The sequence below is a fragment of the Mugil cephalus genome, chromosome 11, assembly GCF_022458985.1.
Source record: "Mugil cephalus isolate CIBA_MC_2020 chromosome 11, CIBA_Mcephalus_1.1, whole genome shotgun sequence".
Lineage (NCBI taxonomy): Eukaryota > Metazoa > Chordata > Actinopteri > Mugiliformes > Mugilidae > Mugil > Mugil cephalus.
The window spans coordinates 2,713,159-2,737,465 of record NC_061780.1 but is presented as its reverse complement, the minus strand read 5'-3'; the positions used below and the strand labels follow the sequence as shown (position 1 = coordinate 2,737,465).

At 39.3% G+C, this 24,307-nt stretch overlaps 1 protein-coding gene across 3 annotated transcripts; it reads left to right on the top strand.

The window, feature by feature from the left end:
* Nucleotides 1-380: 380 nt before the first annotated feature.
* bcan (brevican) lies at nt 381-24,250 on the top strand. 3 transcript variants are annotated; one of them, XM_047598017.1, is made up of 15 exons: nt 381-560; nt 9,502-9,584; nt 10,369-10,761; nt 10,947-11,121; nt 11,464-11,591; nt 12,347-12,640; nt 12,863-13,780; nt 14,734-15,492; nt 16,003-16,236; nt 17,196-17,300; nt 17,411-17,569; nt 20,747-20,829; nt 20,949-21,093; nt 21,181-21,363; nt 21,623-24,250. In XM_047598017.1, the coding sequence occupies exons 1-15, from the start codon at nt 556-558 to the stop codon at nt 21,751-21,753; spliced, it is 3,795 nt and encodes a 1,264-aa protein (XP_047453973.1). In that variant the 5' UTR covers nt 381-555; the 3' UTR covers nt 21,754-24,250. The 3 variants fall into 3 exon arrangements, with proteins under 3 accessions (XP_047453973.1, XP_047453971.1, XP_047453972.1); XM_047598015.1 differs by having other exon boundaries at nt 14,734-15,528; nt 16,000-16,236; XM_047598016.1 differs by having other exon boundaries at nt 383-560; nt 16,000-16,236.
* The last annotated feature ends 57 nt before the right edge of the window (nt 24,251-24,307 follow it).

The following is a 24,307-nucleotide window of genomic DNA, read 5'->3' as shown; positions in this document are numbered from 1 at the left end:
GAACACTCGATGGCAGCGTTTATATTTTTGAGGTGGACAAAAACGATTGACATTAACCCTCCAAACTTAATCTAAATTTAACACTTATAATAAGTTTTATTTATGGAATGGTTCTGCCCCTAGTGGGCATTAAAGATAAATTTAATTTAATTAAAAAAAAATGTAATACACAGCTTACCTCATTATTTCTTACTCTTGCTTAAGACAAAAGAAAAAAAAAAGAAAAGAAAAACTGTTTGATAAGCAAACTTATTCCTTATTTGTTCACCTCTCAGGAATGGAAGGATTATGATTTTCCAGTAAGGAGGAGGGAGGGAGGAGGGAGAGTGAGGGGGTGAGGGGCTCTCTTGGTCTTTTAAGACTGCTCTCATCCCACTTTGTCCTCTCCTTACCTCCTCTCATCTTGGCGCTGAGAGGACACAAGTGAAAGCGTCTCCTTCTCTTTTGAACGAGCAGCTCAGTCGCTTCAGTGAAGCTGCAGGACGGAAAATAAGACCTGCACCTGTCCGAAGGGCAACTTCTGCAAAGCGAGAACCAGAGTTTATCATATCCAAAATGAAGTAAGTCTTGTTTCTTGTGGGTTTTTTTTGTTTGTTTGTTTGTTTTTGTTTTTTGAGCAGACCGTGACTCGAACAGTGCCTTTCAGATTTCTTGTTGTATGAAGTACTCCGTTTGAACTCGAACAGTTTTACCTTGTTTTGCATGGATTAGATTTCCTGAAAAGCCTGCCGAGGGAAAACAATTGTCTTAATCAATAGACCGGCATCGTTTCTGATTTCTTGAAATGCGGGATAGATGTGTTATTGTGATGTGCACAAAGTAACGCGCTGATTGCATCACCTGCTGCAGCATCACCGTTCCGAATATACCAATGAAAATAGCCTGTTCCAAGTATCAAAAGTTCTCTAAATACAGCGGCCCATTTCAAGGTTACTGTTGTTTAATATTTAATTAGCCTGTTAGTAATGTCTTTTTTGACATTTTAATGCACCATCTTGTCCCTTTTTAAAGAGATCTCTGTCATCCTTAGTGTAACTTTGCAACTGCTTAAGTGAAAAGTACCTTTACTTCCTGTGAAGGAGTAGAATTTAAATGTTGCAAACACTGAAAGCATTTGGAACTGACCACAGGAAAAAAATTTGTAAATTAATCTGAATTTAAACTTTTGGAGATTAAAATCAAAAGATTCTGATAAACGCACACAGTGCAGGTCATTGTAATTGTCTTGTTAGAGAGTCCCATTTTTAATAGCAGATAGAGTTACAAATAAACTCCGACCATGTTTGAATTGGACTGGAATATCTCAATCAGTGTCAGTAATGTGTTTCCAGGGCTGTAGCCATACGTCATACATAGTATTGTACAAATACTAAAGTGAAGTGAGGTACTGAGGAAGCAGAGAGGTGGGGAAGAAAGAGTGCAGGAAATCAGAGGAGGCTGAGATAGCTGTTCTGAAGATGCAGGAGAGTGGATTAAGGGATGAATGGTTGAAAGAAAGATGTGTACATTTTAAAAATAAAATATCTTTCGCCACTTCCCATGAAATGATTGTAACATTTTTTCTTGATAGATTAATATCTTCTCAAAACCTCATTGATCCGTCTCTTGCAAATATATAACTGATGTATATAAATAGGAATAAAAGACGAAATGTGTCCGAAAAAAAAGTGTATTCTTTAGTGACTCCACCACAATCCTACACAGGAGAGAATTTGTTTACATCACTAACTGAAGGTCTTAGAAGCCACAGTTTAGTTTGAAAAGATATTCAGTATTGTATAGTACAGCAGAGTCATAAAAAAGAGAATAAATATGATCATTTTGAGGACATGATTGCTTGAGAAAGTGCTGTCACAGCTATTGGTGTTTCAAATGCCTTCAAAATCTGAATATACCATGGTTTTGTCATGTGCATAAAGTGTGTCAGGAAAATTCATGTTGTGGTGGTTATCCTTAACACCATCAGATTTTTTTTTAATTATTATTTTTATTTCAAAATTTGTGATTCAAGTTTCTTTATTGTCATAAACTATGTAAGAATGTAGCATCATTACCAGTAAAGACATTTTTTTGTGCATGGATCCCATTCAGCTTCACAGAAGCAAAAATAGAATCTCATCTCCTCTTCTCTCAGGTGTCACTGGAGCCTGGAGACAGGCTGCCAGTCCATTGCAGGGCTAACACATCGATAAACAACCATTCACACTCACACTCACACCTAAGGTCAATCTAGAGTCACCAATTAGCCTAATGAGCATGTCTGTGGAGGTGGGAGGAAACCGGAGCGAACCGCCTCACCACTGTGTGATCCACAAATAAAGTAAATAACAGAATGCAAATATTTGATAAAATATATAGGATAGAAACAAAATAGAAAAAGAATAGAAGTGGAATTGGGGCATGTGTGTGCACGTGTATTTGTATGTGTGTGTGAGGAAATTCAGCAGTTCAGTAGCCTGATGGCTTGTAGATACAAACTGTCCCTGAACCTGCTGCTTGTAATGTGGGTTCTCTGGAACTGACTGGCAGGAGAGGGAATAGTCTATGGCTGTAGTCTATGAAATCTATATCACTTAATTCAACATGGAATACTAGTTTACTAGTCCAGTTTAGTGATTGATAATATATACTGTGGTTGCTGCACATTGACTTAACTTCAGAGGGCGTATCTCATTCACAGCAGTGGCAATATATTTCCTGCAGCCCAACAAAAAAATGACTGGAATACTGCACTACATAATGAATGCAAACCAGGTTTGTTGTTTTTTCCCTCAACCTTTTAGAGAAAAAACTAAGGCAGTTCTAATCTGCTTAATGAGCTTGTTTCACATAGACTCACACACACACAAATCTAGATGTGGCTCTAGCTAACAGTCAGATTCTCGTAGCTTATGGCTCTTGTCGCTGCTCTCAGTGATTTGCCCTGCACAGAGTCAGCAGCTAACCGTTGATAAGACATGGCTACAGCTTGAGGCTGAGTGGAGAACTGTTTCAAGTCATTCCTGTGAACCTAACATCTCTCTCAGCACTCAGTCATGCTGTACGGAGCCTCTTTCTTCCTTTCTGTTACCCCTATTATCTAAGACGTCTCCCGTGCTTCCAGCCCTCCCCGGCTGCTCCTTGCTTCCTGTCAGATTGTGTCCGTCAGGGGTGGGTGGGGGGTGGTTGCCCCTGGAGATGGGCTGGCCAGAATCATTCGAGGTGGCGCGATGTGGGACTGGTGGGCTGGAGTGATGAGGATTTGCTGAGGGGGCAAAAGCAAGATGGTGGTTTTCGTGAGAAAACGGAGGGGTATAGTACAGGGGTGGTCTAATGATGGCTCAGCTGATGCCACCTATTCTAAAATCTGAATGGCAGAGGCAAAGAGAGGCAGTGTGGTATGTTTGTGAGAGAGACTTTCATTGTCATTATGTTCCTCCACATTTATCAAGTTTTAATCTTATAGTTAGTTAACTAATGCACTCAGAATAATCTAATCCCATGTTAAGTCACGTCAAATCATTTTTATAACCCTATATCACAAATTTATGACACAGGACTAAACATACAATCAGTCCTCAGACCTTGAACTGTATAAAGAACACTTTATCAAGACTATTCAGCCGTAGTTAGATGTGTAATCAAATTATAGTAGCCCAAAATGGAAATACACTGTAGTTCATTGTAATATTTACAGTGAATGACCTCCACCTAGCATATTAACCAGACAATGGCAATGTTGTTTTTTGTCAAATGAGTGGCAGAATTAGCTACAATTGTAATTGTGTCAGATTTGCATGCTGCTGTCTATAAATAAAAGAAGTGAGGGAAGGTTAAAACCTTGATGTGATTTGTCAGTTTAAGAATCTAGGTGTATTGCAACATTTCAGTCATGGTGAGCTATTACCTTAACTTTAAGTCTCAACAGTTGAATCTGAATAATCCCTGAACCATGATCCTGCCTTATTTATCGGTAAGTTATTACATCAAGCTAGTAAAGGGAGAGAAGATTCACATCTTTTAGGCTACTTCAGGCTGGTTGGAGCGATGCATGATAGTGAAAGGAGCCCAGGGTGGAGGCCAGCCTCTGCAAAAAAAAAAAAGAAAAAAGAAAGAAAGAAAGAAAACACACAAGAATGGACAAGAATGAAATTTTGCTAGCAATTCATTTCATCTGGCAAGGTGCTGTATTAGACTGTGGAATACTTGCAGTTACACTTTGTTGTATGCATGTTTATGATGCAACTTTCTGGAGTTGTATGTTCTTACCTGTTGGTATTATGATTATAATATTTTGTGACATCTTATAACACTTTAAACTCTCTTTAAACTATGGCTACAGCTGGAATGGTAATACTCTGTAGACTATTTAATATGATTTCAATATTATTTTTAGTATATAACCTACTTATACACAGTAAATCCACCTGTTGCCAAGAGACAGAGGTTCCATATTTGATCAATATATTGAGATGTTATCAAAGTACACATTGAGTTGAATTTTTTTCATCAGACTGATGTTTAACATGAACAGTGAACTTTCATGATAAACTGGACAAAGACTCAACCACTGGAGCACCTAACCTTCCATTACCAGTTCTGTTTTGTCATTTGCTGTGAAGTCTCTAGCAGCGTGCTGAAATGTCAGCATGCGTGCTGAACTCAGCTATCTACTGGAGCACCAGCCTTCTCATCGCACACTGGGTAAAGTGACAAATGGGCCAAACTCTCACAAAGCTGGTGCAGTCCTTAAAGAATGTAGTTCATCTCCTCCCCCATCCTCCCTCCCTTCCAGCCTCAAATGACCTTTCCTGGCAAACCAAGTGTTCAAACATACTCTTGGCCCTCGCCGCCTCTTTTCTCAAGGTGAAGTCATTGACTATTCAGAATCTTGCGATGCCTGTCTTTGCAGTTGAGATGTTGCCTGGGATGCGTTCTTCGCCTGAGGGAAAGCATTCCTCTTCTGTCTCTCTCTGTCTCTCTGCCCTTGGTATCGTATGGAAATGCGGTAATGGCGAGAGGCCATACACTCAGCCCTGCACCAGCGAGCGAGTAGACGGATAGCCGGAGAAGTTGCAGAATCTTGGGTTCTTTTATTTAAATAGGTTGAGGATTGTCAGAAGGACTTATTTCAAATTTATTAATTTAATGTGCATGCGGACTGATGTTTGATTTGTTCAATGATGCATTCCCTGTCTCATTAATTACAACTTCTCAGTAATTTCAGAAGAACCTCCCTTTGGCTATATGTGTCTAGTCTTTTTTCCAAAGGTTGCGCTAGACATTTGAATGGTCCTCATGTCAGATTTGCTCAGCATTTCAAGTAGACTGATGCTATGCCCATTAACGACTGAGGCAGCTTGCTGAATCAATATCAGTTCTGTAGATGGGATGTTTATATCAACCAGAATAAATCACAAGCAACATTTTAAGCTACATTTGCATCTAATGTGAAGAAAGCAGTGTTTGTAAAGCTCTGTTGTTTTATTTTTTTATTGTGCTTTGCTGAAATCCTGTTTTTCTGACAGTTTGGTCAGAGGCTTTAAATACAGCAACTCTGAAGCTCAGTCACAGAATTTGCATTTTTTTTGGTCAACTTACATTATCAATGAGTAAACCGACCATTTGCACCAGAAATCGATGTTTTATTTGCCGCTTAGAGTTTTGATTTTTTTGTCTTTTTGTTGTGTGCTAGCAATTCTTAAGTGCATTATGTTATAGTTAACAACTTTGTCCTCATAGCAAATTTATATTTGCGTAGAATCTATGCCTTAGGTGGAACATAGATGCATAGTCTCCACTACAGCCTCCAAGCACAGGGCTAGAAATGTACCTACAGTACATCACTGAATTGGACCTCTTAATAGCATTAGCATACTTCTTTCATATCGAACATGGATGAAATCAAGAAGTTGACATCTCTGTTTATTATAGTTACTCCCATGTGATCTGCTGTGTGTTTGGTGCCATAGTTTGAAGTCCACAGTGAAACTCAACAAGGTGACTCTGCCAGCTAGCATTTTGATGTAATCCACAGATGAACCAGTGTACAAATACAACTGCTCACAAATGGGGAGGGCACATAGGCTACAGTATGGAGGCTGGTCCTGTACCATTTTATAACATATTCATGATTGGTTTACCACAGTCTTTTCTTATTACTTTATATTGCTTTTCATATAAATCTTATGGATATACTTGTTAAAGTCTACAGCTCTGTTCAGTAAATTGTTTGAAGCTACTGGCCTAATCCCACATTGCAGTTTTGTCTCAGAAGTTTCTTTTAGAATGGCAAGGCCAATTTTAGGTATTAAAAAAAGTAATTGATTAGTAATCCTGTTTTAATTGATAGTCTGTCTCTGCTGAGGCCCTCAAAACTAATTTAATTCCTTCACTTCCTTCACTGAAAGTTTAATACTCCTTTCAGTCTAAAGTTATCTCGAGATGTTTGTTGAGATAACTTTGGCTCTGAGATTCGGATGGCGGTTGGAATCTGCTGGGATCATATTCATCCCCAGATAATACAGATAAAAGTCTGCCACCAGTCCAGCACCTTGTGAAAGAGCTTGTATAAAACAAAAAAGAGTGTGAACTGAGCACTCATTAAGCCTCATTTGATTTCTTCAGTTCAACTGCTTGTTCACTGTGCCAAGGGTCACCTGTTGTTTTCTGTTTGGTTCTGGCTGGAGGAATCAACCAAAAATATTTCACCTGCTCTAAATGCAGACACTCAGAAACTGAAATTAACAGGTCTTTTTCTGCATCTTTCTGCATGTCTTTCTGAGTGTATGTGGCCTACGGTGTTGTTTGCTGGTGTGCTTCATCCAAAGATTACGCCTCTAAAACGTCTGTTTGCAGCAAGTCAACCGTATTGACTTCCTCTGGGCCATTAAAGAATGGAGAGCGTCTTGTGTTGGTGTCGGAGCTAATAAACGTTGAACAGCAGTTACTTTTAGTTAGCACATCAGTGACCCTGGCAAAATGCTCACACTGGAAAGGTCATACTTACAGTGTCAATATGACACACTAAGTTTGCAGATTTGGACCAAACACAAACTACACCTGACACTGACGGATCTTTAATTTAGTTTTTTGATGGCAGTTTTTCCAAGTATTTTAATAAAAGTGAATTTTAACCAGATGATGCTGCTAAATGGTGAAAGTCGAGGGATTGCCAAATATTTTTTATTTATACTAAGGGTTTGAGGGTTTGCTCCAAGTAGGGAAGCTGTATATATGGCTAAGAAATGTCTTCAAAGAGTTTTCTAATCCCCTCCTACCTATACATCAAGGGTGTTTCTTATAGTCAACGTGCTGTTTTAGAAATCAGATTAGAAGAAGTTAAGTGCATTCATTGAATTTATCCTTCCAAGAAGTGGGGTTCACTTTTACTTTTTGTTCCTAGCTCACAAAAGCCCTACTGTGACCAGTTTTCCTGACAGAAAAGCTAGAAAAGAATGAGTTTGGGGGTTTATGGAAATATCTTTGCTGAAGCATGTATAGATAATAAAACATGAATTAATCCCACTGTGCAGCATTTGGTCATACAAATGCTTTCTTGTCTCGGATCAAAGCTCTTAACACATTGAGATGTCTGATGAGTGTGTTTGTTTTCCATTATTGTAAAAAAAATGTACCCCCAGAGCAGGAAATGGTATGAAATACAGTAGGATTGAAAGGAACATTGGATTATAATATGAAAAACAGAACAGCAAAAGAAAAAGTAAATATATTTGAAGATAATAGGAGCCGTAATCATGGTAAATCTAGTTAAGTTGGCGGCTGGGTTTTCGTCCAACCCTCCAGGGAGTTTTTGGGGAATCAGAATTCAGCTCACACTCTGTAGCTCCTGAAGTCTGACTCACAGCAGTGAGAAGGCTCCAAGGACACACAGGCAGTCCTTCTGTCTGTCTGAGCCTGTCCCCTTCACACTCAGAGTCTTTCTTTATACACAGAGGAAATTATACTGACTTATCTTAACTCTAACCTTAAACCAAGTCTTCACCCTTTAGGTTATTTTCAAAAACAAAAATTCATATCTCTACAGTGTAAGTATATCACACATGTACACACATGAACGTACATTCATACACAATATGAATATATTTATTAAATAGGATCAACAGAAATATTCTTCGTTATTACTTTTGTCATGCTTTCCAGCAGCTACAAGCCATGACTAAACTAGAATTAAAATTACATTTTGATTGAATTGTTATAGTTATTCACCAAGTAATTGAATATTAAGTACTTGTAATTTGAATGTACAATAAGCACACGTTCATCAGAACGTTCTGGCCTATGTAGCCTGTGACTTACCAACACAACATTTGAACACAAACACAAAATGTACATTTTATTAATAGAATTGTAACTGTATTCTTATATGGTAAAAGGTCTTCCAGCAAACAGAACATTTAGATACCCTAAGCTGAACCCTAAAAATAAATAAATTAATGTTCCAAAACAGTCTGTCATAGTTTTGTATTAACCAACATTACTGTGATGGACAGATTCATCATCCTGTCTGATTTTCTGATTGCACATGTTTAGTCTAGTTGCAGTTGTCATCTTGCCACCTGAACTGACTTGTTTTCACTGACTGAGGAAGTCATATTTTGAGGTATTGCTATGTATTCTCATCAGTATTATCCAGCTGTTCTGCGAGGTTAGTCATGAAAGTGAAAAAATATACAAATGGTTTAACAAAGTGAACAGATAAGCGCACTCCAAAAATAACAAAGTAGAATGTCATCAAATATCTGCAGAGAGGTTGTGTTCATGACAAGGGAAGTTAAGGACACCTTATTATTCAAGTGCTTCAGCTCTGTAGAACGCTGTTTTCCTGTCATCAGAAAATTTTTATGCCCATTTCAGAAATGGTGAACTACAGTTGTCATGTTTAGTTATGAGAAATAAACCTAATCAAAAGTTAAACAGTGAATGTCAGTTTGGAAAGTCCTGAGTAGCTCATCAGTGGGTATTTAGAGTATGAATGAATCCGCCAAGAGAACACAGATGTTTGACGTTATTTATTCTTGCTGTCAAGAAATCTCTTCAAAAAACAAAACTACATTGTGTTAGACTTACTCCAAATAACCAACTAAAAAATCTTCAAATCTTGTGTTTATAGAGGACTATTTTCACCAGCAGATTAATCCACTTTTAGTATTCTTAACAGCATAACAATGTACATGGCACTAAGTGTTCATGAGATGAAGCAGTGTCACCCAGTGCAATGGTGTGAGAGTCCAGTAATAGATGAATAACACACAAGTTATGTACAAATTAAGGAACAATTCATTCAGGCACACCTGACAATAGTGTTTACTTCTTCTTCGTTCTATCTTTATTTCAAATGAAGAGCATTTGTACATAATTAGAGTGTTTCTGGCATGACTTTTGAGCACCCAGTGAAACTTAATCACACTGGCAGGAAATTAGGATGTTCAGTGAATTTATTATCATATTCATGTTGAAACATTGTGTACCTTCAACTCCTTCTTTGTCTTTCACCCGCAGAATGGATGTGCCTCTACCTGTGCTGCTGTGTACCATCTGTTTCCTCATCCTACCATCGCCCTCTACGCCCCACCACGAATCAGGTATGCACCCCTCCCTGTCCATTCCCATCACTGTCACCTCTACCACCCACTACTGACATCCCCTTCTTCATTAAATCATGTGCGACCTCTGACGTTTTAGGGGCAGCAGCGTGGTCCTTATTCATTTCCTGTGGTATATTGTTTTTGCTGACGTACCCACTGTGGAGCCAAGGGTGGTCAAGTGTCCCAACGGAAAATCAAGGTTAATTAACAGCTAGGTACCACTATCCACAACAAATTCTGTTGCCCAGACATTCATGTTTTCCACAGGATGAACTAGGATTCCTCACCTGGCACCATCATCGAGTAGTGTATAAAAATACTTCAATTCAGGTATAAAAATACTTCAACCTCAACCTCAACCTCAACCTCCATTGTACTTTTCCTCTTGAATAGCAAAACTATAATCCTAAACATTATGTTAACATTACTTAAGTTTATGACAGAGCCAAATGTGCCCAATAAACATAACATGCATTGGTAAATGTATGTTGCTGTTTCCACCTTTTTAGATTTACATTACTGTTTTTAATAGAACTGATACATTAATGAAATTGTTGCTGTTGTCTTGTCATCAGTGTAAGTTTGCTATGCAGATAAGTCGATGTTCTGTGGTTGTTTAACTCTAGTAACCTTTGGAGGAACTACTATGTGTATACTGCCAGTTTATGTTCTTCTCTTTATAAGTTCTTCTTCAGACCATCCATTACTAGGAGTCTTCTTGTTTGAGAAAGCATATTTAACAAAGTGTAACCTTCTACTTAAAAAATGTTCCCTTTCTCAGATGATTCAAAGCTCCTCCAGCTAACCATACCCACCCCTTCTCCTGTGCTTGCCGTGCTGGGTGGCTCTCTGACTGTGCCCTGTCTGGTCTCTTTGACCCACCCGCCGCCATCGCCCTCCACCAATGGCCGCCATGCTGTGCTGTCTATACCCCGGGTGAAATGGAGCATCCTGTCCCAGGGTCGGGAGACGGAAATCCTGGTGGCCCGTGGCGACAGGGTGCGAGTCAGCGAGGCCTACAAGGACCGAGCCTCGTTGCTCAATTACGCCTACTCACCTGCTGACCTCACTCTTCGTCTGGAGGGTCTGAGACAGAATGACACCGGACACTACCGCTGTGAGGTGCAGCAGGGCCTGGAGGATGCTGACGATGTGGTTCAGGTCAAGGTTAAAGGTGAGATATGGACAGATATACTTTTGGGAGAAGACCAGGCACAGGTTAGTAAAGGCATTTAAAACAATAAAATAAAATAAAGCTGTTATTTAGACAAGATTATAGACAATTTACAGAATGAATGAAAAGGCATTCATGAATACCTGACGATGGTAACCTGATGATTTTATCATTTAACTTCATAGGTGTGGTGTTCCATTATCGTGATGCATCTAGCCGGTATGCCTTTACCTTTGAGCAGGCCAGAGAAGCCTGCAAGGATATCGGTGCTGACATTGCCACCCCAGAGCAGCTCCTTGCTGCCTACCACAGTGGATATGAGCAGTGTGATGCAGGCTGGCTCTCAGACCACTCCGTGAGGTTAGGACCTGAGAAACAACGTTCCAAATTGAGCTTACAAATTTCATATTTAGTTTTCTTTGAGGTCTTCAGTCTGAAATTGGTAGCAGCTTCACATAACAACAACAACAAAAAAAGAGAACCCCAGTATGGAGATGAGCACCACTCACATTTATGCTCTCATATAGCGTGGTCATTATATCAATATTATATTATCATCATTATGGTCATTATATCAAGTTTCTGACGCACCTGATCTCAAACCAAACATTTTAGAGCACACTCATACTAGTGTGATGTATGGTGTGCAGCCATTACAAAAGAAGAGACACCTTCACTGCCGTATGACATTTCCATCCACAGATATCCCATTCAGATGCCAAGAGAGGGCTGTTTTGGAGACATGGATGGCCTCCCAGGGGTGAGAAACTATGGGCTGTTAGAGCCTGATGAGCTGTATGATGTCTACTGCTACGTAGAGCACATAGAGGGTAAGACAACTGCAAGACATTTCTAAAATATATGTTAGTTTACAGCCTTTTTTTATGCTCTTGCTCACTCCCAAGAATATTTCTTGTCACTATCTGCGTTTCATGGTTTAACCCTAACCCTAATCTTGATGGCCCGGTAATCATGGTCTTCTAAATTTAAATCTTGTGCTCATTATTTCCCGTTTCTATGACAATACTCTTGTTTTGTCATTATTTTTCCATTTGTGAGGATCTAAAAACTAAGCACTACCTGAGTCTTCTAAGAGGCAAACACCAAGTGTACAGTACATTTAACTATTATTTAGTAATTAAATGCATGGTGGAACAATCTACTCTAAATCCCTGGTGACTGAACAGGAATGTATCCCTGCAACCAGCTCTCATATCAGAGCATTTGAAACAGATAAATCAACACATTATTGGTAACCGTTCCTTCATGTATGATAAAAGTCATGTGTCCACATACTTTTGGACATGTAGTTGAAAAAGTTCTAGTGACACAACTTTTTTAGACACCCTGAAAGGACTGCATTGATACAAAAACAGGAAAATGATAAAAGGAGAAAGAAACTCTGGAAAAACCTTTTAGTCTTTTATTTTTCTTTTATGTAAGTGGTCTTTGTTAAAAATGCATGAGTAATAAAACTATGCAATAAACCTGAAGAATGAAAAATAAACATAACTTCTAAACAACCTGACATAAAATTGCAGCAAAGGCAGCAGGCTAAGATAGAAAACGGTTTTCCTATTGAAAGGTGAGGTGATCCATGGCTCCATCCCCCAACGCTTTACCTTCTGGGAAGCCAAGGCCTACTGTCTGAGTCACGGTGCAGAGCTGGCCACCACAGCTCAGCTATATGCAGCCTGGAATGATGGACTGAACCACTGCAGCCCAGGGTGGTTAGCAGACGGTAGTGTGCGGTACCCCATTGTCACCCCGAGGGAACGCTGTGGAGGTGGTGAACCTGGGGTCAGAACCGTCTATCGATACAGCAACCAGACAGGCTTCCCCGAAACTCACTCTCGACATGATGTCTACTGCTTCAAAAGTAAGACAATTTTATTTAATTAGAGAAGTGTCTGGTTTATAATCAGTCCCTTTTAAAAGTTTCCAAGATCAATCTTAACATACGTAACTTGTGTTTATAGCAGGTAAATGAACCTTTCTGTTAGACTCTTAAGTTGAACTGCATAAGGAATAGATCTAACAAAATCAGAGCATTGCTCTGACATTTCTTAATAACATTTCTTAATTATGATTTTTTCTCCAGGTGATAATGGCTTTTATACAGAGTCTCCCCAGGATTTTCTGGCCACTGAGCCAGAGGACATTGGCCAAGACATTGTTTTTTTAACTAATTCTACCGAGGAGGAGGTTGGTCCAAGTCAAGTTATGCCAAAGGTTGTTGAAGAGGTGCAGCGTGCCGAGACAATGAATCCGGTAAAGCAAATCCTGGTGGACACTTGGTCCCCAACGCTGGTCTATGATAAGAAGCCACTGTTCACAGAAGACCCTCCTCAGCCTGTGACTTCTCCATCTGATAATCAAGAGGACTTGTCAACGAAAGATACCTGGGAGGTGGTAGAAAAGTCCAGCTACCCTAAGTCCTACCAGACAGTACATGAAGAAAATCCAGATACAGAGCATGAAGATTCTCATGAACTAACAAATACATCTCCAAATGTTGATAGCGTAGCAACTATTGATGAAGAATCCACCACACCCACTATTACAGAGAAACCCATGGAGAATAATATCTTTGAGATTGAAAGCCTGGATATGTTGTTTATTAATACCACATCAGGGACAGCTGTGAATGAGGAGCAGAGTGATCTCCCAGTCATACAAGAGGACCACACTTCAGATGTCCACTTTGAGCACTCCCCTGTAACTGAACTGGTGCATACAACCACTTACTATGATGTCTCAGGACAGCCCGAAGAAGCCAGCACTGGTACGATTGAGGACATGTTGGTGGTGACACCTTCACCCCACACCGAAGAGGATGTTCACTCCACCACCTTGTTGCCATCTCTGGATAACACTACATCTGAGGACCATCCAACAGAAGATGCATCTGGAGAGGAGAATACTAATCATCCAGAAGAAGAGACCCAAAACTCATTCACGCATAGTTGGGTTGGTGTGGAGACCGCTTCCACGTCTGTGTTCTCTATGTCTGTTTCAAGTAAGTACACTGTAAATATTATAGTTACGACTTTATAATGCGTGTGTGGCTTACACCAGTAATTGGTGATCTTTAGTAACTCTCAAGTACAATTCTCAATTTGTGTGAATATAGAGGTAGATCCATTTTCGTGGTGGGGAAAACTGGCTGTGGTGGTGCCAGATTGTTAATTGGGTTCATCATTTGCCTCATGGTCATTATTCAGTTGACCTAAGACTATAGAAATGAATAAGACTACTGTCTATAGTCTTGGGTCAACTGAACACACATTCACAGTGTGCAGTATGAAGCTGTTGGAAGACATCAAACATCAAAGTCATAATTAGGACTAATGAAAACTCCAAAACAAGCACAAAATATGGTTGTTCAGCACAATTATAGCCAACTTTTGTTCATCAATCAATACAGTGCTTCCCAAAACAATCCAATGTGGCGCCATGCTCACATTAGGCATGTGAGTGTAATGCATTAAAGTTAATAAATAAAGTGTATTTGGATGTATAGAAGTATTTAGATGAATATAGTTTGTACTGAAATGATTGAATTTGTGGAAAATTTGTGCAGAATATATATATTTATATTCAGCCATAACATTATGACCTGACGGGAGAAGTAAATAACGTTGACCATCTTGTGACAATTCAATGTTCTGCTAGGAAACTTTTGTACCTGGCATTCATGTGGTTGTTACTGGTTGTTACATGTAGCACCCACCTCATAGCAATGAGACTCCTTGATGGTAGGATGACAGAACACCCTCTGAAGACCCATGTATATTATCTGATGAGTCACAACTGTTTTGAACTCAAAAAGAGTGTTAGTAAGGTGGTCATAATGTTATGCCTGATCATGTAAATAAAACGTAATTGAAATTATATATACTCTTTTTTTCAGAATAGTTTTTTAGACTAGACTACTAGTTAGACTACTTACAGTACGTCTTTTATTGACAGGTTATGATCCTACTCAAGTGCAATCAGGTGTAACAACCCTGTCATCCATCCCACTCGACCATGAGGATAGGGAATTCAGTAGTACTACAGAGGATACAGCACCAGATGATCCAACAGAGCAAAGTGGGTATGTTTACCAAGCCGAAACCTTGACAGCAGAGGGCACCACAGTCACAGAAGTGTCTGGAGAAACTACTGTCCCAACAAGTGATCTGGTTACTTTGTTGGCATCCCCGTTCTCTATAACCTTATCGCCTCCATCTGTGGAGGTTGAAGCCAGTTCACTAGAGATTATAACTTTCATACCTGAAAGTAATGCTTCCTCTGGGGCTGAACTTCTGGAGGACATTCAGGACAAACTTGAGCAGGAGGGATTAGGACAAAGTTCCGTAGTCTTCCACAGCACAACCCAAAATATCACAGACACTGACCCAGAGGTGAGGAAAACAGACAAGATAGAGGGATCAGGTGAATCATCAGGAGAAAGCCCACAGATGAAACCAGAACTCCTTTTGACAAACCCAACTCTCTCAACGGACCACACTTCTGAGGGAATCGATGATGAGGCTGGCACCGATGCACCTTCTTCATCTGAGATAAAAATCACATTGATTCCTCATGTGACCCTCACACCAGGCTGGGAACCAGAGCCTTCTTCCCTGACACCGCAGGAGTCTCGCTCTGACGGGGAATACAGCGCTGAGCCTCCTATGACTGAGCAAGAGGTCATGGCAGAGATCACAACAAGCAGCATTAATGGTAAAGCGGTACTTCAAAAACATATTCAGTCACTTGGTGAGTTATTTAATGACGAGAGGTATAGTAAAAAAAAAAAAATTAAAAAAATCAATAAATGTATATTCATTAATTGTCAAATACATGGAAAGGGCCCATACAGAAACTCTAGACTATGTTATTGTAGAAATGCTGATTTAACTGCAGTAACAAGGCCAACTTATGATCCAAGATATTTCAACTAAAGATTTCCTTGAAATATTGTGATGTATTACTGTATTGTCCTAATAATCAAAACATCAATCATAAGTAACACATAACAAATTATATTAAAACCTGCCTCAAAAGTGGACGAAATGATCTCCAGTATTTAGTCACTGATTTAATGAATTAAATGACAGAAAATGTATCTGCATACTTTTCATGTTAAGTATAATCAATGTGAATTTGTGATGCTTTTGTCTGGAATGCATTTAAGTGTTGTTGTTTGTATTTAGAATTAAACTGTGAACATACAATTAATTGTCACAGAAGAACATGAATACAAGGGCAGGGACAGAGAGACCAGCACAGACGAACCCTCGGTTAAAATATGCACATGGCATCCTGAGGAGGAAGAGACCTCCACTCCATCACTCACCACCGACAGCAGCAGTGATGTGACCATCATTGCTCCCACCTTGCACCCTGGATATTTCAGAAAAGAGGACGAGCAGACTGCCATGGCTGCCTCGCTGCCTGAAGTCAAAGTTTCTGCTGTCAGACAAGGTAGGTATTCTCCATAAAGATGCACAGTTTATAAAAACAGAAACAACAGCTGGTGTTATTATGCTTTATTGCTGTTTTGGGAAGGAGAAGATGCCAAAGCAGATTTGCTGTACACTGCAGTTTAGCACCTCAAGCTGCCTCAGCACAATAGATGGATTAGCGTTCCACACTGAATGAATACTTGGAGAATCCAGGTTCATAAATGGAATCCCTTCACTGTGTCATATAGGAGGGTTTACTTATTCACTTGATGTTACTTGGACATGTACCACCCACCTAGACCACACCAGACACCTCCACCCCCTGGCAATGGCATTCTTTGATGGCAGCAGCCATCCCCAGCAGGATGGAGCCTGACACACACACAAAACAGTTAAAGAACAACTAAAAAACAAACAAAAAAGACATGAAGGCCTCCAAATTCACTAGATCCCAAACTGATCAAGTATCTGTGGGATGATCCACAGAGGCCTCTCCCCTCAACCCATAGGACCCAAAGACCCCCACTAACAACATCCTGTTTCCAGACACCACAGGACACCCTCAGAAGACCTATGCCCATTCTCTGATGAGTCGCAACTGTTTTGGAGGCACAAGGGAGACCTACACAATATTAGGAAGGTGGTCATAATGTTATGCCTTAACGGTTTACAATCTAGTAACATGTGAGCAGGAACTACAGCCTGATGTAACAGCTCCATCTGCTGGTGTTTCATTTGAAAATCTGATGCTGATAATCTGAAAAAGGTTTGTGTGACACTTCATTTGTTTGTGCAGACCAAGTTCAATAAAATAATTGTTGGCAAAACACTACCAAAATTCTAACTTTGGGTTCTAAAACTTAAGATAGAAATGGGAAAATTCAATAAGCTAAATGTGTTCACGGTCCTCTTCTTAAATGCCACTAGTAAGATATAATTAACAATAATTACATGTTTATTTGGTTCATTTGTCTGCAGACTCCTGCCTGGAGAACCCTTGTTTGAATGGAGGTACTTGTTTTGATGGTGAATCGATAAGATGCATTTGCTTGCCCGGTTATGGAGGAGACTGGTGCCAGACAGGTGTAGTGCAGTCATTTGATTTTTTATTTATTTATTTTTTTTAAATGTAAACCAAAAACTCTCTACTCCTTCATAATTCCATAATTTTATTTTCATTCACTCTGGCCCAGACCTGGAGATGTGTGAGCCAAGCTGGGATAAGTTTCAGGGCTTTTGCTATCGTCACTTTAGCAAACGTCAGAGTTGGGAGGCGGCTGAGCAGCACTGTCGGATGTGTGGTGGACATCTACCTTCTATCATGACCCCTGAGGAGCAGGACTACCTCAACGGTAAAATATTTCATAGTGTCCTGGAAGCTAAAAAGATCTGATGGTGTGTATTAGATGTTATTTATTGGAGGTGAAGAAACAGGATTGTGAATTCGCATGAATGACCATTTTAAATCAGTATGAGAATAAATGTATTTAAATTTATCTATCCCAGAATCACATCACTACACTTTTTAAAAGATAATTCATGACCACTTAAAAAAAAGGCATACCACATCTTCTTTAAGACTTGCTGTTTTTCCCAGTTTGATTGTGCTTTGTTGTTTAGCCAAATTTCAACATTCTCTCAGATTTGTAAGAAAAAGATAAATAAAGTTCAATTAAGTACCAGTTTTCCTGATCTTCTCTGATTGGCTGAATAAAAACTACATCCTTCTAAACCTAACTGAGAAGCACAGAGACTGAATTTTGTTGACTCATCTGAAAGACAAACATCAAATCTCAATTATTTGTGCATCCTTCAAATCTTGAACTGGGAGATGTTTCTGTGAAGTCACAGATCAGGGATGCATGCTCCAAGCCACTGACATCAAAACTAATGATCTTCCACCTTTTCTGATCTTCCAGGAATGTGTTTTAACACTGAGCCAACTCAGATGTGACAAGCCAAGACACAACAACCCCCTTTTATGTCTTCCATCCATTTTTTTTCCTGAAAAATCTCACAATCTTTAAATTTTTGTTGGTATTTCGTCTGCCAACAGAACAAGGAGATAGTTATCTGACATTGCTCTGGGGGTTGCTTCATTTCTCTGCAGGCTTTCTACATGACTCATGTCAACTGATACTCGTGCTCTTATGTAAGGAAGTTAAGTGAATGAGAAGGTATAGGAGGCATTTTTACAAAACCACTGTCAACTTCTTAATATTATTAAATTGAGTGTGTATTACATAGTGTGAGCTTGAAAAGAACTGTAAGCTCAGTTTTAAGAACCTAGCATATTTCATAAAGAATTGTCACAGGCTTACTGTGTAGGCCTTCATCTGCAATGAAGATGATGATTCACTTTTTCTTTTTTAGCTTGTCCAGACTAAGGTCCTCACCTGCCACTGTTAAACTTCTCAACGCTGCAAACCTTTTGACTGAGTCTCTTGCAACTGCAACCCTGATGTGATTCTCGTTATTATTTTTGGTGTCCTACACAGTCGGTCTGTCAATTATGGTTCTGTTTTTTTCTTTGCTAGAGGCTCTACATCTTTGTATTGGATTTGCTGCTCCTAAACTGTTGATACTGTTGATGTTTTTTTTTTTTTTTATTAGGTTAGCTTATTTGCATTTTCAACCAGTGCTCAAACATTTAATTAATGGCCCATAACACAGTTGTATATATACCCTATTAAGACAACCATGTTTTACTATATTGTCCATATTTATCATATGTTCATACAGCAGCTTCCATTTATTAGAGTAAACAGGTAAAGCCATATTTTTAATGAATACTCTAAAGCATGTCCTAAATACGAATAAGCTGTTTATGTCAAGTACGATGGGTGTTGGGGTGAGGACCCAGATGCAGGACTATAGATGAGGCATGAAGTTCAAACAAAAAGTATTTAATAACAAACAAAAGGTGCTGCAAGCATGGCAGGAAAATACAAAATCCAAAAATCAAAAGAAATCATCAACATGACGTGGAAACATGGAAGCTGGAACAAGACGTGAAAACATGGAACAAAGGGAAAGGCAGGGCTATATATATACATGAGGGCTGAGGGATGACAAGACACAGGTGAGACACATGAGGGCAATCAACGCAGGAGAAACCAATTAACAATCACGAGACAAGGAGGCACAAAACAGGAAACCCAGAAATTTAACAAAATAAAACAGGAAACACAAGACATGACCCAGACACACATGACCAACTACAAGGAGACAGGACAGACAGGAAACTAGACAACTTGACAAAATAAAACAGGAAACTTCAAAACATGATCACAAAATAAAAGACAGACATAGAGCCTTGACAGTTTATAAGTAATAAATAGCATGACTCAAGAAAGGTGTCATATAAATAGATTTTAATTACTTATGTAATTACTTCATATAATGAGCCTGTTTAGACTCTACATTATCTGGGTGATCTGATCATGTAAATAACAGGTGTGAACACCCCCAGGACGCATTTGAGAGATCCATTCTCTGACCACATTTAAAAATGGTCTGGGTCACATGTGTCCACATGTGTCTGCATTCTTTTGGTAGTGAGAACACAATGTGCCCCAGGTCGCATTAAAGGCCTATACTGAGACACAGACACTGAGCGAAGGATACAGTCCTTTGAAAACAAATGCTACAGGAGGATGTTTCAGACATCATACAGAGAACACCAGACCAATGAATATGTCAGACATCAAGTGACCACCCCCGCTGGACAACAGGACCCTGTACTCTCAACAGTCAGATGCCATGAGCTGACCTGGTACAGCCACACCAGCAGATACACCTCCCTGGCTAAGACCATGTTACAGGAGACAGTAGAGGGAAAGCGGCAAAGAGGCAGACAGAGGAAGTCCTGGATGGACAACATCAAGGAATGGACTGACTGCAACTTCCACAGCATCCTTTATACTGGCAAAGATAGAGAGAACTGGAGGTCCCTCCATGACGCACCCACGGCCCACAAGCCATGGGATGAGTGAGTTTTCTCCACAGATACAAGTTTTCTCCTGCACTGCGGAGTTTTACCTCATTCATTCAGAAAAAAAAAACATACGCCACTATTATAAATGATCACCGGAAAAGGGAAAAGCAGCAAAAGTGAAGTGTGTTCATTAGTGTTAAGAGCCTTTCAAAATATTCTGTCCTGCAAGCGCAAACTCAAGAAATCAGGCCAGCGGCTACATGTAAAGCGGTGACTGTCATAACACTGAGGGGTGCCAGTGTAGCCAGTGTTTACGCCACCCGGGCTTTGGAAGGTCACAGGGTGGCTGGACCTATTCTAGTGAGAGGTGGAGTGTACTTTGGACAGGTCGCAAGTCCATCACAGGGGTAACACACAAACAACCATTTACCCTGATATACAGCCAATTAAGAGTCGCTGGTAACAAATGTAACAAACATGTCTCTGGACTGTGGTCGGAAGACAAAGCACCTGAAGAAAACTCATACAGGCACAGGGAGAACATGTAAACATATATGTTACATATCCACATATGTTCTAACATTTTTTCTAGATAAATATGAAGAATATCAGTGGATCGGACTAAATGACAGAACCATTGAGGGAGACTTCCGCTGGTCAGATGGTAACCCTCTGGTGAGTTTTACTGAGTTTTTTCAACTTCTCAATTGAAACATCAAAACCATCTGTCCAAAACATTACATATGTTGTGACGTTCCTGTGTTGGAACATTCTGACCTCCCTCTCTCTGTCAGCTGTATGAGAACTGGTTTAAAGGCCAGCCTGACAGCTATTTCCTGTCTGGTGAGGACTGTGCCGTGATGGTGTGGCACGATGGCGGCCACTGGAGCGATGTGCCCTGCAACTACCACCTGTCGTACACCTGCAAGAAAGGCGCCTGTGAGCTCACTTCATTTGAATTTTTCTGAGCTTCTTTTGGGAGGTCTGTAATTTTAAGGATGTAATAAGCACTGTTGTTTTCTGCAGCATTCTGTGGCGAGCCGCCGCTGGTTCCCCATGCTAAGGTGTTTGGAAAGAAACGGTTGCGTTATGAGACCAACACCAAGGTCCGGTACTACTGTGAAGAGGGTTTTATGCAGAAACTGAATCCTGTAATCAAATGTCTGCCTGGTGGCCAATGGGAAGAGCCGCTGATTACCTGCATGCCAAGTGAGTTCATTTTATGATCTATCTATCTATCTATCTATCTATCTATCTATCTATCTATCTATCTATCTATCTATCTATCTATCTATCTATCTATCTATGTAATTGGGGTAAATACTATGTGAGGCTGAGTCTCACTGTTTTAAGAAGTTGTCCTTATTTTTACAAAGATTCAGGAGGCTATTTTGGATTGTAATAGCTCACAGGAAATAAATCCTATTCAAACAGTCACAACTGTAATAATTTTTTCTCCTACCTCTAGCCCATTCAACCCATTCAATAGAAGAGGACTCAGTTACCTCACACCCTGATCAGCATGAAGAGTTCATGGAGGTCGTGAGAGCTACAGAAAAAGCTGCTCCCCTTTTCTGGGACATTAACTGGAATATTTAAGCCATCTGCCTTGTAAAACAGCAGTGTTTCCCAATTCTCTTGTGTCTCAAAGACTGCACTGCTCAGTGTGTGCGTCATGTTAAATTGTGTAATCATGTTAAAACTTTCATATTAAAGTCAGCTCAAGGCTACTGTTAATACCGTCATGAACATTTTGGAAGATGCTGTCATTTCAATATGACTCCCAAAACAGTTTTCTTATGAGTGATATATCAAAAGATAAGTAAGGGTCCTATGCACCACGCAGAACATTAAATAGCGTATTTTTATCAACAAGCAACATTTTATTTTAACAAATATCTTAAGAGGTTTTCTAGTTGTTTGCTGTTTATTGTGTGAAAGGCGCCTTAGTTTTTGACTTTCATAGAAAAGGACAGTATTTATGCAGAAGGATATCTTTTATATAGCATGATTACTTACAAACCTTTGAGGTAACTAAGGACATAAATTGTATCCATATCTCTGAGACAACTCTGGTCATATCTAAAGTACAATTTAGTCATGTAAATGAGGGTTTTCTCAACATGTAGCCTACTACAAGAAATAGGGTGAAATGATTCTCAGCTTCAGCTGGTCTGACATTCACTTGGTTGCATTATGTGGCCTCTCCACTAGATGGCATCAAATCATATACACGGACCCTTTAATTTTACAAGTCTGCACTCTTAAAGCACCACTGCTATATTGTCATATATTGTTTTTCACAGATACAGTATGTAAGGTCAGAAACAACATTCACATTCTCACAATCTTCTGTAGTTGGAAGCATGACCGAGATCATTTATGTGGGTGCAGTTACTCAAGGCTATTAACTTGGCATTAAGTGTCTTGCTCAAGGACACTTTGGCATCTAGTTTATGACTTAAAACATAAGAAGGTAGGTTTCAGAGACAGTGATCTTGTTAAAAGTATGAGTTCAAGGCTATTGCTATATTAGTGAGTTGATGGATGATACCGATGATTAATCATTGTGTTGAGAAAAGATTTCTAAAAAATGCCACAATAAATCTTTTGATGCTGGCATCTCCAATGCGATATTTGCTAGTTTCCCTTAAGAACTCATGAAATCTTTGAATGTTTTTGTCAGACAGTGACACACTACAATATGCAGACTTGCAGCCTTACTTTGTGTGTTTTGTGTACACTTTTAATTGCACAACTTTACAATAAACAGAAAACCTCTTATGAAAGGAGGACAATTGTGAAATCAATCCAGATCATATGGAATTAATCTCGCTTTTGAGACCCTAGAACACTTATTCACTTTACCTTGGTTGTAATCCAGCCTTATCAGTGACCCCCGTCAGTAATGTGACTGTGATTCTGCTCACTGTGCTACTCCACTGAAAGTAGCAATGCTGCATGATCTCTGCGTATTTTCTTGCTGGAGTACAGCTTATGTGTTTTCTTTTGACTGAAAGTTTCTGATAACTGGCAGGAACATGTTAAGGTGATTTTTACCCAACTCTATGATACTGTTTACTCACAACACTGATCCCATCGCAGTGTGAGTCAGATCAAATGTGGCCAGACTGATCAGATTTCATTCTGACTAGGGTTTGTTTTGTATTGTCGACGTGTTTATCCTGATCCACATAGCTGTTAGAATTACGTGGAAGTTGTGAATGAGTCTTTTGAAGACTCTTTAATGTTCCACCTGTGTGCTCCTGACAGTGATCACACCCCAAGTTTATTTGGACAGTTAAATTGCACTCATTTTATTAAGCTTCAACAGCTTAAAATACAGCCATTTAAATCCATGTAGCATGTAATTCGACAGAAGAGATCACACGAAAAAAAAACTCGTACTGATATGATGCCTTTTCTCAACTGTTTTTCAAATGCATCTTTACATTTTTAAAGGCAGTCTGAGTATCAGAACATGTTGTCTTACCCGTTGTTGTAGGCGGCTCACCTTCACTACTTTTATTTAGATATTTATCTGTAGTAGGTTACTTAGGATGAGAGAAAGTTGATAGAGGGATATAAATGAGATTCCACATTGACAAATTAATTCTTTGCTCATATGACATTTTTTAAGAGTGGTAACTGACTGCTTGTACTCTGGTGCTTTTTATTCAGGTGTATCCCAGACCATTTCTTAATGCTAAAATAAACTGCACCTATGGACAGATGTATATTAACATACAGTGTTATATTCAGAAGTTAACTATTAAGCTATTTAGATATGAGCCTTTTAGACTTCATCTCTACCAGTTACAGCTGTTTTCATCTACTCTGATGATGTAACGAGTGTAACTATAGCTCATATACACTATCTTTTCTTGGTATTAAAAATAGACCCTAAAGGTGATGTTACTTGTTGATCTAATAAACCTATTCATCATAAATGTGTAAGTTGAAATAATGTAGTTAAAATAGATGCAATGAAAAATACAAAGTGTAATTTTGTAACGTATTCTGAATTTTTACTGTTGTTACATGTTGTCTGTTCATTTAACTGTATAAACAATTAAAAATGATTTGTAAGAATTCACCTGGGAGCCTTAATTAAATGTGTCTCGTTAGTCACTCACTGTACCTGACTTTTACT